The sequence below is a fragment of the Embiotoca jacksoni genome, unplaced genomic scaffold (genome assembly GCF_022577435.1).
Source record: "Embiotoca jacksoni isolate LCO1_2020_lvr unplaced genomic scaffold, fEmbJac1.0.p SCAF_11, whole genome shotgun sequence".
Taxonomy (NCBI): domain Eukaryota; kingdom Metazoa; phylum Chordata; class Actinopteri; family Embiotocidae; genus Embiotoca; species Embiotoca jacksoni.
This window is the reverse complement of record NW_027185241.1, coordinates 15,348,338-15,366,584: the sequence shown is the minus strand read 5'-3', so window position 1 is coordinate 15,366,584 and position 18,247 is coordinate 15,348,338. Positions and strand designations below refer to the sequence as shown.

The window sequence follows — 18,247 nt, the reverse complement described above, 5'->3', positions numbered from 1 at the left end:
ATCTGCTGATGTTACAGTAATTGTGCGAGTTTGTGTTTGCGTCCTGACAAAAACCCTCCTCCTTCCTGGCGTGTAACAACATCTGGACCGGTCCTACCCGCTGCTCCCCAGCCTGCTGTGACGATCTCCCTCTCCGCTCTGCCTGCTAAGGAGGAGGAGGAGCAGCGAGGCGACGGTGATGGAAGGGAGGGAAAAGGGTTGAGGCAAGGCGAAGTGCAGCAGCTGTAAGGATGAAGGGGTGGGCAGCGGTGAACAGGTGTCACTCCCACTGACTGGCTGCCATGGTGCCCTCCACCCTGACCGTCCCGCCCCACCCGCACACCCACGTGGGGATAGCGGGGGTAGCGGTGGTTCGGAGAGCACCCATCCCTCACCCGCTCCTCACCCCACGCCTACCTTCCTCCTCTTCCTCAGATGGCACCGCAGCCTCAGCTCAATCTGGCTGCTGGGCCCACAGATTGACACACAAACATGCACATGTGTGCTCATTACCACACACAAATGCATGTACATATTCATAAGTGTGCCAACAGGAGAATGCATGGGCAACACTTCTGCTGCCCGCTGCTACATCACTTCTCTCAGATACTTTTCAGGTCAAGCTGCACAACATTTATCTGGAAAAATAATACAAGCCTGAATTCACAATATAAAATATTTGATTTCCTCTATCGTTACTAATTGATACTGCATATTCATTTTTCTACTTCCTTTTGATCACAAGCTGTCGATTCTCCCAGCATGAGCTCAAAGTTGATCTTTTCTCATAGAAAAACGTTGTCAGTCGTGACAAATGCATAATTTCATTGACTGATTCAGCTGTGAGACAAAGAAAAGCAATAAAATAAGGTTTCATCGAAGTGGGAGAATGGTACTGTACTATGAAACGACACTCAAACTGCCCTCATAGGAAGATAGAGACCAGTAGTCGTGACCACGACCACAGAATCATCTGCTGTCAGTAATCAACCCAAGAGGCTTGAACTAATTTGGCACTGTATTGATGTATACAAACCTGAGAAGCAACATCAAGGGGGATAAACGACGCTGTCTCTCTTTAAATCAATCAATCAATACATCAATATACAAATCGGATTATCCATCCCTCTATCTGTCAATCCATCTCTGTCCAATCATAACAGCCCTTCCCGCCTTCAGCATGTTCGTCATTTTACGCCAGAGGGGTTACAGGATAGTGTGGAGGGAGGGTTTGAGAGAAGTGCAGGTGTGTGTATGAAGCAACTCCCCCCCCCTCCACCACCACACACACCTCTCTGCCCTCATCCCTCCAACACTTCCCCCCCTCCGTTGCCGTGGCGAGGAGGGCAGTAATTACTCTGGTGTCAGCGTTGCTGGGTGCGACTCCTCCCCCAGCAAGGGGCGGCGGGTATCCATAACCCATCGTCCTGCCATGGGGTAAACGCCGGGCCATCCATCACGCACCCACTTGACAAATACCTTCCATAATAGAAGTTTATTTTTATGGGAGGCTGAATCAAGGACTTTCCCATGCATACAAAAACGTGTCAGAATTATTTATGGCTTGTGCTGAGACGCACAATATGTCATATCAAAGTCCCATCCCGCTTGCCGGCGCTGCTGGAAGCTGCCGGCGCTTGGCCTGTCGATATCTCTGCTCGCTATCAATAATGTGGAACACCGCCACGATAAGCCTCGGGATTCGGAGGTCATACTTGACACACACAAACGCAAACATTATGGGAGCTGACACACACACACACACACACACACACACACACACACACACACACACACACACACACACACACACACACACAGGGTCATACACACACAGACATTGAGGGAAAAGCTAAAACACAGCTAAGATGAGAACATAAATTCATACATGTGCTCACATTCCCTCATGTAATGTTCTTAGCTCTAAAAACAAACATGTTTTTGCACTCGCGCACCAAAACACAAGATAAGAGAAATACCAATCCCTGCATGAATCAAGTCAGTTTATTTTCTTTACTCTTAGTTCCTCCCTCAAGAATAAAACAATTACCCAAACAAAGATGTTCTCAGGGCTGAACTTGACCTGCAGTGTGCCGGGCAGGAGCGCCGATTGCCATCCGTCAGTCAACATTGCCACCAAGGTCAGAGGCAAACAGAGCGGTCTGGTAGAAGAGGCAGCGCGTCCGATTTATCTGCTATGTTTTTGTGTTTGTGCATTCTCTGTATATGTACGCCCCATGTGCGATGGAATAATCCCTGACAACACAAAAAAAAAAAGAAAGGAAAAACATAACTTAAAGGAAATCCCTTCACTGCAGCCTGCAAATCTGAGAGCTGTCAGTCAACGTGAGTGGCAACCCCTCTCACCCAGAGAAACGGCAATAAATTGGGTTTCCTGATAACGCCCCGGCATCACTAGCACAACGCCTGACCAAAAAAATGGAAGAAGAAGAAGAAAAAATGAGCTGGATTCCGTAGGCCACTTGAGTGCTGTCAGTCATGGTGACTGACAGGCTCACATGTCGCCAGTGGAAAGAGCAATGGAGGGAAAAAATAGATTAATGTGCAGAGAAAGGAGCGGCGAGAGAGGGAGAGGGAGAAGAAGAGAGAGACAGCATTAAGCCTGGCTGGGAGAAAATGAATAAATATGATAAATATGATAATTGAAATGATGAGATTTTGGTACTTGGTATTGGATTCCGCTATGTGCCCAAAGGGATTAGTCCTTCATTTACTGTCATTTTCAGCCTTTCTGTCCCCTACACACACACACACACACACACACACACACACACACACACACACACACACACACACACACACAACACACACACACACACACACACACAACACACACACATAGAACATACACAGAGTGCGCACGCAAATGTCCACAAAATACATACATTTAACAAAAAGATCAAATTCTACCGGGTGGGTTGTTGTGTGTGTAAAACTCGGAGGCAGCAGACGGTGATAAACCTAAAAGTAGCCGTCTACAAACCCACTGGCGAAGTAAAAAAAAAAAAAAAAAAAGAAAAAACAGCAGCGGTAGCAGCGGGAGAACTTTGTCCTGTGAAGACAGAAGATGTATGGCTCAGCGGAGATAGTAGCAACAGTAAATGATTACCTTTTTACAAACTGGGCCTTTGTAATAAAATGCGTAGGGGGGAGTATTATCAATTCAGCCGCCTGGTAAAGATAGCATTTCTGAAGCCACGGCAAGGCTGATCACTATCTAGAGAGGAGCCTGAATCTGTATTCCTCACTGCAAGTCCAGGAGGGAGAAGGGTCTCAGACCTGTTCGTGTGTGTGTTTGTGCGTGTGAGAGAACGTGTGTGTATGTGTGTGTTTCGTTGAGAGAGACATCCGTTAAGGCCTCTTATGCCTTCAGGCCCGGCCGTGACAGAACCAAGATCTATTTTCTTACACCCACAAACAGAAAGACATGGAACAGTGTGTGCACAAAAAACACACACACGTACATGTGAAATCTCTTATATGTACAAACATACACGCTTAGTCCTTGGGGCGAAGAACTAGAAGATTGGAGATGCAGTTCTCTGCAAAATGGTGTGTGTTTGTGCCAAGCTGAGATTTTCTGTTAGATGTCTGATTTTGGAGAAAGACGCTGACAGATGACATGTGCACACACAAAAAAACCCTAAAAAAAACCAACAAAAAAACCACTCTCTCAAACAACACACTTGTCTGATAGCAGTCAAACAGAGTGGAGACAACAGACAGACGGGCAAACAGATAGAGACAGAAATCATGGCAGAGCTCAGCTGCTGGCCCACAGTCACATCACTCACTCCACACACACACACACACACACACACACACACACACACACACACACACACACACACACACACACACAAAATGGTAAAACATCATGACACACACGAACCACAAGACACCGGCAGAAAGAGATTGATGCAGAAAGAGAGGAGTAAAAGGGGTCAAAAAATGAGCAGACAGTTATAAAGAGATATCAGAGTAGCCCGGGGTGTTAATGCACACTGTTGAATTGTGGGATATTTATATGAAATGGGGGAGACCGATGATGTGACATGCAGGTAACATGTAAACCACACTCCTGCAAACCTTGTAGGTATGATAAGTCACCGCATTTAAAAGTTAAAATGGATACCCTCTATTGTATACTACTGTCAAAGTTTTGGGTATGCTCCTCTAAAATGGTTTACTTCTTACTTTACAGGCAGGCAACACAGAGACGGTAACATTACTGACAGTACACAGGACTTTAGTGAACAAGTAACATTAAGTGGATCATCTGTTAAAACATTTTGTTGGTCTGTAGAGGAAAGAACAGGAATCTGCGGTAATGCTAATGTTAATGCTAATGCTAATGCAAGGTGAGCCAGACTGTTTCTGTTCAAACAGCCAGAGTTTGGGCATAATAAGTAACTTGACCTGCTGAGGAGAGTTTATACTGTATGTTGTATCACTGCAGAGCAGAGGGACATGCAGTCTGGCAGGTGATGATGCTGTTGAACTTTTCAAAAACCTTCACAAAGTCCATGAATGGGTCAATAAAACCAGACTCCAAATATTTGTTGCTAAACATCGAACACTAAAAATAAGTTAGGTTCAAGTTTCATGTTCAGATTTTATATTACATTTCATACTCTTGGACATTTACGACCCTGCAGTCCTGAGACATATTACATTGACTTGCCAGATGCTTTTGTTCAACTTACAACAAGTACGTGAATTACTCAAGTAAATAAAGTAAACAAGACAAGTCGTCCAGCTGATCAGCCAACCCAAGCACACAGCAGCTTCTCAAACTCCGATCTCTAATTTTAAAGAAAGTGCCCCTCATCATAACAAAATTCATAGCACATAGCTCTGCTTTAGAAATACAAAGGTTTTCCCTCTCTCCATCCTCCTTATTTCCTTTTTTCACAGGTGTCAGAAGAGATTTCATGGCCTGTGCGTATGTGTGAATTTGCCACACCCCTTTTGAGCACTAATTTACCCTTTTAGGTTTAATCTGCCTCTGAGTGGCTTTTCTCGCCCTTTAATTAGGCTATGGGGAGATGACACCAACACTAAACGCACACACTTATACTTTGAGACGCAAACACTAACTAATTCTTGCTACCGCTCACGTACACGGAGATATATATGGACACACACGCGCGCGCACACACACACAATGAAATGCTGAACAAACAGTCCCAGACTTGAGACACGCTTTGGTAAGACAGTCCTCATCGGCCCTCTGTGGGCCTCTTTCACACTCTGGCTCCCCTCAACTGCACCAGTCACCGAGACAGGACGGGGAGAAAGGGAGGGAGGAAGAAAAAAAAAAAGAAACAGATATTCTATGTTTGTGAGAGGAAGGAGGTGCTGCTGGTGGTGAAAGAATTCAACTCAGAACTTTTTCCACTTCAAATCTATTTGTCAAGTTAAAGCTGCATAAAGCCACATCAGATTTTTCCAGACTCAAGTGGCAGCGGGAGACAGATGTTTGAATTTTTTAAAGCTTAAATACTTCACAGCGCATGAAGTTTCTAACACAATTTTTGAGATATTTGCACTCATTGACCCCAAAGAAGCCTTTGCAACAAATTATGACAGACATTCTTCTATGTTAATGAGATGCTTGAACTTCACTAATTGGTTTCATCACAAAGTTTGTGATTTAGGTGGAAAGAAGGAAGTTTTATTTGCTGTTTTCTTCCATAAAATCATTTTTATTTTGAATTTGTGAAAAGTTTTTGATGCTGTATCTTTTGAAAAAGATGTTTTGTAAGAACAACAAGTTTCAATGGTGAAGACAACCTGATTCTGGATCAAAACTAACTTGTCTAACGATGGTCTGAACCCAACCATTGTTAACCATTAAGTGAAAAATCCAATGCTTGATGAAGACATGAAAAGTCGACATTGAAGGATCAAAAAGCATGTTGCTGTGATCACTTCTAACAACTTCTAACAACTCTGACTTTAAACCCGGTGAGACAGCTGGATGTTTTGGAAAGTAGTAAACAAGCTACATCACTCAGACTATGGGAAAAACAGGCTGATCTTTGCTCTCCGGACTGGTACTCTAATTAGTGTCCTCCATCTCCACCTATGAGTCCATCCCCTAAAACACCACCTGTACCAGTGCTCTTAAACTTCTTTATTCCACTGTTTTCCTCTTCTTCTTCTACAAACAGACCACAGATTTACCCAAACAAAACTGAGCAATAAAAAGGGAAATACAATAACAGCAGTAGTGATAGTGGCTTGTTATGTTGGAAATAAGGGGGCACTTAATTGGGGTCTGATAGTCTAATAGGCAGCCCCTCTGATTACCAACTCTGCACATTGGCTTAAATTAGCCCACTGATGAGAAGCCAGGGGATTCAATTATGCTGGGGGAGAAATAAGGGGCCCTAATAGGCCACTGTATCAGGAAACATGGGACTGGGCTGGGCTAAAGCGCTGGTAATTGGTTGTTTAGTTGAGAAAGTTGAGCCTGTTGGTAATTAGAGATGCTGAGACGTTTGGAGAGCCACCAAACAGACGACACACGGAGGAGAGAGAGGCGAAGGAGGAGGACAAGGGTCCTTGGCACTGCGAAAGGGGGCAAAGGTCGTGGTGGAGATCTCAGAAGTGCACTTCATCCAATGAGGGGGTAGATCAGGGAAAACATGTTGGTACTATGGAGTGGTGCCGACTCAGTAAAGGTCAAGATGGGGCACGCTGGGCTGGAAGTGAAAATCAGCAGTCTGGTCTTGTTTCTCAACCTGCTCTCCTTAACAATTTCTGCGTCTTCTTTTTTCCTTTTAACTTCTCCTTTTAACTCTTCTTCCTCATCAGTAGCTGCTTCTTTCTGTCTGTTTTTCTTGTCTCAGGCAGGTTAGCTGTTAGCTGAATGTGTACAGAGTGTCTGAATTGAGGGAGAAGGATGACTGAATTATGGATGAGGCTTTATAGGAGCCGGCGGCCTGTCTGGTCCCATATTCACTGTCCCATACAGGAGGAGCAGTCCTGCCCGAGAGCATCCCTACCTCATGTCACTCACACAAAGTGTTTGTGTATGTCTGTGTGTGTTTCTGCCCAAGTAAAGTGTACGCAGACAAAGAGCATACTCCACTGGTTTCTTGCAAACATACAGCAAATATATTTCCTTTTTATCTTTTGACAAAAAAAAAAAAGAAAAAAAGAATTAAAACAATTCATGTGCACTGGTACATCCCTTTAGGATGTCTCAAAAGTAGTAGTTTTTATACGTGATTCTCCAATTTTACACCAGGGAATTGGTGTAGTGCATCAAAACAAAACTGGTGTTGTAGCTTTCCAGGAAAAGTTGTGAGTCTTTGAGAAGAGAGTTTCTCATTAAGTACTAAACTCTGCTCAGGAAAAAAAAAAATACTACTAATTTGTATTTATATATGTGTTTTGTGGTTTCAAAACACTTTAATCCCGTTGGATTTATTGTGTCTTTGAATATTCAACAACCTACGCTCCAAATCAGAAAGTAGCATTCAACTAAAAACCTGCGCAGGTTCTTACTATTGTCATTTTTCTGTCCTGCTCACACTGTGCAACTGTGCCCTACATAAGCCATCTGCAGCACTTTAGAACAGTGCAACATAAGCATGCACCTAACCCAAAAGTGCCACTGCAACACCAGGGAGCAGCCTGTGTATCATGTGTCATCAATCTGCTTCACACTTTCTGATAGTGACAGAACTTGTCCAGAGGTGGAGACAGAGGCAGAGTTTGACCTAGTCTGACAATGACACGACTCTTCCAGTCATCATTTATCGTGTGAAAAACATCTGCCTGTGATGGCCTAAAGGTGACACAAACAGAGTGTAGGCATCACTTCACATTTCAAGCAGCCAGGGACCCACTACGTCTACGTCTCCGTACTGGCTGCGTGCGGCTTGTCAGTCACGGCTCTGAATGGCCGCTGAATGGCTGAGAGAAAGGTTCTCAGATTGGCACCAAGAGGAAGGGAAGAAAGGGACAGAGCGTTTGTTGCGGCTTATGTGTGATAAATGCAGCCGGTTGGGGGAGTTTTCATGCTCATTGGAGCAGGTCATTATGCAGGAATTGCTGCTTGCTCGGCCCAGACCGGCTCTGTATTGGTTTTCTGAGATGTGAGCGACTGATGTGCGTTTTTTCCCTAAAATGCTTAGCTAACCCCCAAAACAGACTCTCGCAGCCGTTGCCGCAAGTCTCCTGGGAGACTGGCACTGAGCAGCTGCTTCTTGGATGTAATATCTCAAACAGGACGACATGGTGAGCGTGTGGATGTAAAGAAGTAGGTATTAGACACTGAGCAACAGTTCAGAAAAGGGATATTTAAGGCTAAGATGAAGGGCTAGAAGGGGAATATAGAGCTGAGAGTTCATTTCAGTCCTCAAAGAGAGCCAATCAGGACAAGATGAAGCTCAAAGATGCTCCTCCATGAGGGAATTCGCCAATTAACACCCTAACACTGACTTAAGCTGATCTACAAGTTTGTACATGCAGGCCTGCTGAGGTTGCTAACAGACACTGTTTATAAAAACTGACTTACAGTAAAATATAAGACCAGTAAAGACCGTGTTCATTCATACTTTAGATCATATTCATCAGATCTGAAGCAGATGTCACAGCAGGACAGATAGACATTAGAATATGATGTATTTTTTCTATAGGTTAATTGTTAAATACCATATTTCCATTATAGTTATCACTTTTCTTATCTGGTACGAGTACCTTACATTTTTTGGGGTCCCGTTAAACTTTTAAATCCCTCACAGTTGATTTTTCACTGTGAAAGCATCAGCACAAACCTCTGTCCTTGTACTTCTGATTTTACAGAGGACTGAACAGAATGACTTTTTTCATTAATGTCTATCATGTGGATGCAACATAAGGAAGGTGACACAAAGACACAGGTTTATCACCAACGCTGACGACTTGATGTCCTATCGGTGATTCTCAAAAAAAAGAACTGTGATGTATTGTTTTTTTGCACATATTTTCCCACATAGAAACGTGTCACATATAGCACATTGTTATTAGAAACAGATGTTGATTTTATCGCTGGTGTCTGTGGCTCCTTTTACAACGTCGACACTGTGTCATACGCGCCGGGATATCAGGACATATTTGCATGACATACACACCTGTCGTCCATAATCCAACACGCCGCTGTAACACAACACGCAGGTAAAACTCATGAGAGTAATGTTTCATTACGTGATGAACAGAAGGTGAAAGAAGAAGACGGGGAGCTGAGGAGGCACACGGATGCATAACTTAAGTAAAAGCCATCGAAACCCATATTTGTTTACAGATTTGTTTAATAAGGAAAAATATATGCAAACAGATGAATTTGCCCGTGGTTATAACTGTGTATTAAGATCATCACTTACAAGGGCAGGCCTCCTCTAGCCCTCTACAGTAGCCATCCATCATGCATTATTAAGGAAAATAGAATCTGCATAAAGCAGCAACAATGCCTTGAAGAAGTTTATTTATTTATTTGTTTTTATCTTTTTAGGCACTAAGCAGCAGATCCTCAGTCGCTGTTAGCTAATTACAAAGCATTTGATCTCTATGCCCCCAAGATGTGCAATTACAACCTTGGTTGAAAATTAGGGGAATATTTCACAATTAAAAAAAGAGGAATGAAGATGCTCTGACAAAGCTAATGGCGACTTCTCACCTGTGTGTGTGTGTGTGTGTGTGTGTGTGTGTGTGTGTGTGTGTGAGTAAAACATTTTTGGTACCGAACAAGACGCGAGGCTGTTTCAACAAAGCCATTGCCCGGCAACCACAGCTGACCTCGCCGGAGGGAAACAGCGCAGGAAAGAAGGAAATATACCATTTCCCAGAGCTGCAGCAGTCACAGCGTACTCGCAGCATTTTAACTAGAAAGAAAGTTCTAGTTGAGGGCTAATTTAGCAAAGTCGTGGCGCTCTGAAGTACCTGTAGCTCTAGTTCTGCTGCAGTGCTATCTATACCAAGATCACACAGGCGCCGCCAATTCTTTCTGGCATATCTCTCTGCAGATCGCACAAGGAAGACAATTGTCATTACCATTTTATTAAAATGTGTCCTATCAGCAACATTTTCCCCTCACATATCTAACCTCCCCCCCCCCTCCTTTATTTCTTCCCCTCAAATTCTAATCATCATTCCCCTCCATCACTTGCTGGGTCTAATTCCCTCTCTTACTTCTTTTGCAAAGGACCTCTGCTTTCATCCTTGAGAAGGGCTTTAATTCGAAGTGCGACGCTGAATAAAGAAGGGAAGACAGAGAGAGAGAGAGGGAGAGAAGAAGAAGAGAGAGAGTGATATGGAAAGACAGAGTAGCAGCAGAGACGTTCGGGTGTCAATCAATCCGGCGCAAGGGGCTACAAGGGCCTGTGACTAGGGTGCGTTTGATCTGTGTCTTTCAAAGGGGGAACAGCGGGAAGGGCCATCACAGACGATTTGCCTCTCGCTGCTGGCCCTGGTGCCACTCTGACAGAGAGCAATCACAAGCAGGTTAATTCAACATCTACCTTCTTAATCTTTTTTTCCCCTGTCTCTTTCTTTTGGTCTCGTTCTGTCTACTTAGATGAAGAACTGCTCTTTCTGCTACCACCCCCACCTCCCATTTCCCTCTTTTGAAAGAGGCAGAGATCACAAGTGTACTTTCAATGCCTTTTCAAATCACCTATAGTTTGATCCCTTTGGTTTTCATCAGGTAAAGCGTTGTTGATTTCCCTTATTCCGGCAATACTTTATTTACGTGTTGCTATCAAAGGGCAAAATATCATTCAAACTGTCAGACATCCATGAAAGCAAAATGGGATTGGTAATTTCTTTCAGGATATTTTTTTATTTATTTTTTTCAGTAAGGAATTTTTTTTCTGGGCTAAGAAACACCATCAGCTGCATTTTCAGATAATTTCTGGTGCTGTCATTCTTTGGTTCATATCTGCGGTGTGGTGTGAGCAGAATATGAATTAGAACGTCAAGATGACATCTTGAAAATATGCTGCTTAACTTGACTGAAAGAGGAGGATGTGTTTCCTCCAGATGACTGAAAGACGACGCGCATTCCAGACAAGACCTGACCTTCGCACATGACACTGAAATACAAAACCTGCAATGTATGGAGCCCGCTATAGCACCGGCCCGGACGCATGGGGAGAAATGTCCTTTACTTGGCATAAGTCCTGTGTTCTCGTATGGCTCAAGAGGTCAAGCTTAGGGAGAGACACAACATTAATATGAGGATGGCTTCTTTACCAAAGGTCAGCCATGGATAAGGACAAACAGAGGTGAGGGGACATCTGGGGTCAATGGGTAAGAAGAGATGTAAAGGTGTGCTTTGGTTAAAGGTGAGAGGGTTCAGAGAATATGGAGGAGGGAGGTGTTTTCAATGTAGTTGAAGGTAAAAAGGTTGAGCAGGGAGGTGAGGAGGTGGAAGAAAAGGAGGTCAAAGATATAAAATGGTCCCTAAATTTGATGAATGAAAATCATACCAAGAATAAGTCCATTTCAGAGATTTAAAAACAAACTTCTCAGAGTCGGTACAAGGACACAGACCAGATGCATTCGGTTTCAGCAGGAAATAAACCACAGAGTCACCAGAAAGCAGCCATTTTCCAGTAACATCCCTGCCTGGCCTCTTTCCCATGGTGCTCCCCTCCAACTCTACTGCCTTTATGTAAGGTCAGAAGGATAACAGGATAAAGGCTGTCCTCTGTGCTCCTCTGAAGGACAAGCACTCGGCCGATTGGATTTGGTGGCCTTCAAGGACAAAGGCAGAACACTGGGATACAAAGGAACCAATAGAGGAGGAACAAGATTTCATCTGTCCCCATGGCCTGAGTGATTGGCAGGGATGGCTAGACCAGCAATCCTTGAGCTCTGCCTCTTTGTGGCTGGGTGCCCTCCATCAGCATTGAATAACAAGACTTGATCCACTGACAAAAAACACACTCAAGGAGCCTGAAGGATCAGACCTCTGGGGAATAATAGAGCCTGGGCAGGTGCTTTGGGGGCAGTCAGGTGGTTTAATTCAGTGGAATGACTTCATGTTGATTTCTGTTTGGGTTAAATGTGTTCAGATGTTTGTCTGAACATTAACATGAGATGTGAAAGAACATTGAGACAAGATAGTAACCAGAAGGTGATGGGTTCAAAACCTTGAAAAAGCAGACAATTATTGATGTGGAAAACATGTTCCCAACTACCAAGGGCAGTAAGGTGCCAGCAAGCAAGGCATTTGTTTCAATTGTACTGCTCTTCCATAAAGTTGGGAGTATATCTCAAGAAGAATGGGCAGAAACGAGGCAGCAGGAAGTGAAAACCGAATCTGTAATTCTGAGTAAAGCTTTACAAACACTTGAGCTTCTTTTTGTTAGACATTCCTCCAGTTTGTGCGACAGGTTTTCTATTAAAAATGCGTCTCAAAAAGCCAGAGTTGAGATAACCCTAATGACATCACCATGACACCATCAGGGTAATTTTCTTAGACTAGAAAGCTTCCTCTAGAGACAGAAAAGACATCATACAAATGTTTTCACAGGCTGAGTAGTTACTACTCATGATTGGGTGTTTTTGTTTTGCTTCTACTGAGCCTATCCGAGAGGACTTACCTGCATGTAGGTAGGCGAGGTCCGGGTTCTCAATATCAAGGTGGTTCTCCTTCAGGTGGTTTCGGAACTCCATGGGAGAGTTGCTGGCATAGCTACATTTGGGACAGTTGTACATCTTCACTCCCTCGTGTTTCCCCGTATGAAGGATGTGCTTCCGGATGTTCTCCGCACAGTTGGATCTACGGGAAACAAACCAAGTTAAAAAGAAAGGTCTCATTCCTTTTTAAATTTAAGAAAAAAAAGATAAAGATAAAGATTAAAAGATAAGCATCAGAGGGGAGAAAACAGAAAACACAAGATAAACACTTTGCAACAATCCCAAGTAAGGTTTGCTGTACTAACAATTTATAGTTAACACACACACACACACACACAGGGGCACCCCTCTTGAGAGGCCATGTTTGGACAGGCTCTCCAAGCATTAGTTGCCTAAATATGCCTTGATAAAACAAGCCCACAACCAGCACATTAATAAAGACTGCTTCACAAACACAAAACAACATTTGTTACAGAAAGTATTTACATCTTGCAAACTCTTTGATATTCCATCACGCTTTTGTATATCTCTCAGATATTTCCTTTCCTTACAGATTGGGAGCAGCGTGTGACGACTGTGAGCGCATTTTGAGGCCTACAGAATGCATTAAAGATACGTCTGAAGATGTCCGCTATGCAGTATGTATCTGTTGGGGTTGCATGAGAGGTATAGTATAAGCGGTGTGTGTGTGTGTGTGTGTGTGTGTGTGTGTGTGTGTGTGTGTGTGTGTGTGTGTGCGTGCGTGCGTGCGCGTGTGTGTTTGTTGGTCTTTGGGCTGGTCAGATAGGGCAGGCCAAGCACTGAGCTACTGCAGGGTATAGGATGTAACGATGTCAGCTCAGAGAGTCACACACACAACCCTCTGCTGATTAATGACGCTGCCTGACCTGCTCCCAGGCTCTATCTAAACCTGCTCACAGACACACACAAACACACACATGTGGTGGTGAAGCACTGGATGGTCAAGACAAACATGTACATACATACATACATAGAGAATACAGATATACAGAAAGCTCAGTTTCCACCAAAATAAAAGTTATAAATCTCTGACATCACTACACATATCACAGACACAGATCCATACACACACACACACACACATACACACACACACACACACACACACACACACACACACACACACACACACACACACACACACACACACACACACGCACACATATAATGCATCATGCAAGCAAGCATGTGCAGTGCAGAACACAGTTTCACACACCATCATGTGTTGATGGATGGGGCACTCGTGCTCAGTTTGGACCTGACATTCTCGGACAGTATAATACGCAATTACTCTCCCTTATCACCTTGGCCGGGACAATAAAGCCTCACAGTGCCATAGCTCACGCCAGCCAAGGAGAGAATTTGTTTTCACTTTTGCAGAGACACCTCTCTCCATCACGGGGCCATAGTCCAGCCCGGCTCCACTGCGGCCTAAGAAAAAAAACAACAACAGAGCGGCCTCTCACCGGATTCTGTTGTACAAAATACATAAGCATCAGCCAACGGTGAACAATGAGGGCTCTTCACAAAGCCCAAGACTATGTCGGTATGCCTCGACAAAAGCAGAAAAAAAACACCTTTTGAGAGCAGCAATCCACAGCGTTAACAAATAAAGAAATGTCTGTTTTGGCAGAGGATGGCTATACCACCATGTATGTAGTTTAACCTATTTACAGTGCAAACAAGTAGAAAAAGAGACGTTTTGAACCTGCAGAAACCAAGAAAACAAGACCTAAATACTGACTGTATACAGGACAGAAACACCACAGAATTTAGAAATGTTGCTGAAGATGAACCTAAACTAAGGTTGAATTAGAAAACAATCGCTGTAACGCAAACAACATACTTAGGTACAAACGCTTGCTATTTTGGGTGCATAAGTGCATTCATACTGTAAAGTATTGAAACATGCCGTGTACCTAAGTACCCAGATGGTGTATAAAAACATCAAAATAAAAACAGCAGGAAGAAACTAAGAGAAATGTCATATTTCCATCAATATTTCCACGTATTTTTCACCGTTTGAGGTTTGACTGATGCCCTTCTTTTCTGGTTTAATGGTACATGAGTGGAAAATTAGCACCACCAACAGTTTATCTTAAGGTGCTTAACTTCTAATATCCAACCAACAACATTTTGATGAGCATCTACTAACATAAACATCATGAATTTAGTTGCAAAGCCAAACTACAGCCAGTAAATGTCTCCTCTTTATAATGTGTGTGTGTTAATAAACTGTGATAAGGCTTGTACTGTGATTGTGGCAATCAATGAACAGAAAAAGACAATTAAATCATTAATAGCAATTATTTCTATGACAATTAATCATCAACTAAAACTTCATTATTGTGACAGCCTAAGGTCCTGTGGGTCCCCTCAACGTCAGGTAAACAGAATTTCAAGGATTAGTCTTAATGAAGCAGATTTCCACTGACTACACATTACATTGCCTTTAATATTATTATATTTCCATCCAACACATTGTTGTGATTACTTCATTATCAGCCATCACTAGCAAAACAATAACAGGTTCACAGACAAATCACGGCCATCTGTTGACTCCTCTGCGGCACCCTGGAAAAAAAAGGAAGTTGAAACTGTCACATGCTCATGAATTAACGCAAACGATGCTGCTTAAAAAAATGCATTTAATACCAAAAGTGAGCTGATTTCTTATTCGAAAGCGGGAGCATAAATAGATGAAAATTTTGAAGCGGAGCTAAAAGGTTCTAAAGAGAGCGCGGGTGGATTCCTAGGGGGGCCATGCTATCTCTCAGATATGGTAATGGCATAATTGTCATATTAAAACAACACAACGTGCGTTTAGGAGTCAGCAGGTGTCACAGTTAGTGAAAGCCCACACCAGCCCTCCTACTATACACTGTATTAATTAGTCCAACACTGTTTCAACTTCCTCCCCCACCCATGCACTCACCATGGGAATCAGCCATTCTGACGCTCAACGGATACATCACCCCTTCTCCAGCACTCTCCGTCTCTCTGCCTCTCTCTCCCCTTTATTTTAGCCATTTCCATATTCCTCCTCCCAAACACTGTATGGTAATGGGAGAGGTGTAATTGAGAGGCGCTTCGTTAGAGGAGATTTAAATGTGTTTCTTTGTGTGTGTGTTAAGAGTTGGGGGGCTGCTATTTGGATCTTATTCTGTTATCATCATTAATGCTTCCCCCCCACCACTCATCACCACCTCCTCCTCCCTCATTTCTCCCTTCACTTTACAAGGTCGCAAACCTCCCTGGCATTGACGGTAAGCGTGTCATCCTCAAAAGCCGCCATTGCCTTGAATTGAAACGCTATTTTAGAGTAGGTAGATTGAAACATGAATGTTGCGGCATTCAATAAACAATAATAGCCCTCAGAAGCATGATTGCGTGGCAGGAGTCAGAGGCTACGTATCAATTAGACCGTTTAAGATGCCACTGTGACTTTAATGAGACAAAAAAAAAAAAAAAAAAAAAAAAATCCTCATTGCGAACAATAAAACAATGACGCCTTAAACATTAAAGTAAAGACGTTTTGCAGTTGCATAAATAGCTGCAGAATAGTCAAATAGACACTGTTAATTGACAGCGCAGAACTCCCAGTGCAATATCATTCGAATATTCTTCCCACTATTTCCCAACTATAATTATCCCCCTCTATTATCTATCTCCTTCTGAATAGTAGATGAGTGGCAGTTGATAGATCATTCACTCCCTGCTCATTTACATGCAGTCTTGATGGGGATATCATTGTATCAAGTGCGAATGACATCCATAACATTCAACATGGATATTGTAATACTGCAAATCAGATGTGTACCCGTAAAGCAGATAGAAATATTTTTATCAGGGTGAACTGTCAATCACACTTCTGCTACATTCGTCTCAGACCTAAATATTTCTCCACAACTGTATCATATTTATTTCATAAGCCCGGCTTCTATTGAAAGGTCAAACGTGCTAACTCCTGTGGTAGCTCCTTATCGCGGTCTGGCCATCAGAGACGGAGGTTTGAAACATGTATTCAGAGTGCAAAAAGCAGGGCGAAGGCGAGGGGGCCCCTCACGGCTGTCTAAGGCCCCCACATTCAATTCCTCATCCTCACATTAGTAAGCCAGCAGGGCGTTTCCACCTTCTCCCTCCTTCTCCTCCTCCCTTTCTCCCCTCTGGACCCCTAAGAACCCTTGGGGCCACCAAAATGTTAATTGGGCTTCTAATTTACTGTTTCATTTGCCACTATCTGTAATGATCATTATGTATTAGTGAGGGAACAATGGGGCCAGGGACATTTGGCACGTTCTGTGTAAAGTATCTTCCTGATAGGGGGAGTGAGTTCAGTGTACTGGTTTGATATGGGACCAAAATTCACCTTCAGTGAAACACAGATTTTTGATTAGATTGAACACATATGTACACAATTGTGAATCCTGAATATTAGAGTGTTGTGTAAGATCTTTTGAGAGCAGCAAGAAAGTAATTATGGTTCTAACACAGTGCACAAAATTAATATTAAAACTAAGAGTCAACAGCTACCAACTCTGTAAGTAGGCAGAGCAGTAATTGTAGAAAGCGGCTAAAATCAGCATGCCAACATGCTCTGAAAGACAATACTAACATACTGATGTTTAACAGCATGCTTGCTTACAGTTTACACCATTCCAGTTAAGCATTTTAGCACACGAACATTTCATGATAAACACTTCACAGAAAGTACAACTGAGACTGATGGGAATGTAAAGTCATAATTCATCTTGAGGGGGAAACGATTGTGTGTACCAAATTTAATGGCAATCCATTTTAACTGGGAACTACACATGTCTTAGCCTGGTTCCACTAGACTATTGGTCACAGCTTCACTTTCCCACTGTGATTATAGTCTATAGACACCCTGTTTGCATGAATGATTGATCAGCCATCCTGTACGGCAGACCAATCAGTGACCAGCGTCTGGGCTTTAGTGCAATGATGTTAAAGTAGAGCGTTTTTTGTTTTTGTTTTTGTTTTTTTGTATTGTAGATGCTGCCGAGTTTTGGTGCTTACCAATTGGTTAAAGCTGCTCCAATAGTTCTAAAGTTAAACTCTGTAGGATGTACTGTAGGATGCAACGACTGCAAACGATTCCCTATAGCGCGTACCCAGACCCATATATTCTCACGGTGAATTTGGGTCTGCAACACCAGGCTACAAATGTCTACCTCATGGTTGACAAAAATCCAGTGGTCATCAAAGTCAATACAATTCATCCTCTGGGAACCACAAATTCCTGTACAAAGTTTTGTTTCATATATTAAAGAAGACGCCAAGCTATTTCACTGGATACGTGAAAACTTTGATTTGCTTGGTGCTGAAGGAGAAGACAGAGGATGACCGGTCAGTAGGATTCATCTTCTTGGGACCATGAAGTTGGTGCAGGTGAGTGATTGTTGGAATATTTCAGTGTCGACCAAAGTGACTAACAGCACTGCCCTCTCATGCAGTGAAATGAAACGCATAAATTCCAAAGCATTTCACAGTCATCCAAAAGAATACAATAAAAGTCCTACACTGGTCGGTCCTTACATAATACATACAAGTTGTAACTTTGAGGTGA

General features: G+C 43.0%; 1 protein-coding gene across 3 annotated transcripts in view; it reads right to left on the bottom strand.

Annotated features, from left to right (window-relative positions):
* Window positions 1-18,247, bottom strand: part of znf407 (zinc finger protein 407) — a 153,149-nt gene that overhangs the window by 32,711 nt on the left and 102,191 nt on the right. For all 3 annotated transcript variants that reach the window (XM_069143325.1, XM_069143324.1, XM_069143323.1), the window contains one exon: window positions 12,600-12,778. In XM_069143325.1, coding sequence (XP_068999426.1) covers window positions 12,600-12,778 — 179 coding nt within the window. The remainder of the gene's footprint in view (window positions 1-12,599; window positions 12,779-18,247) is intronic.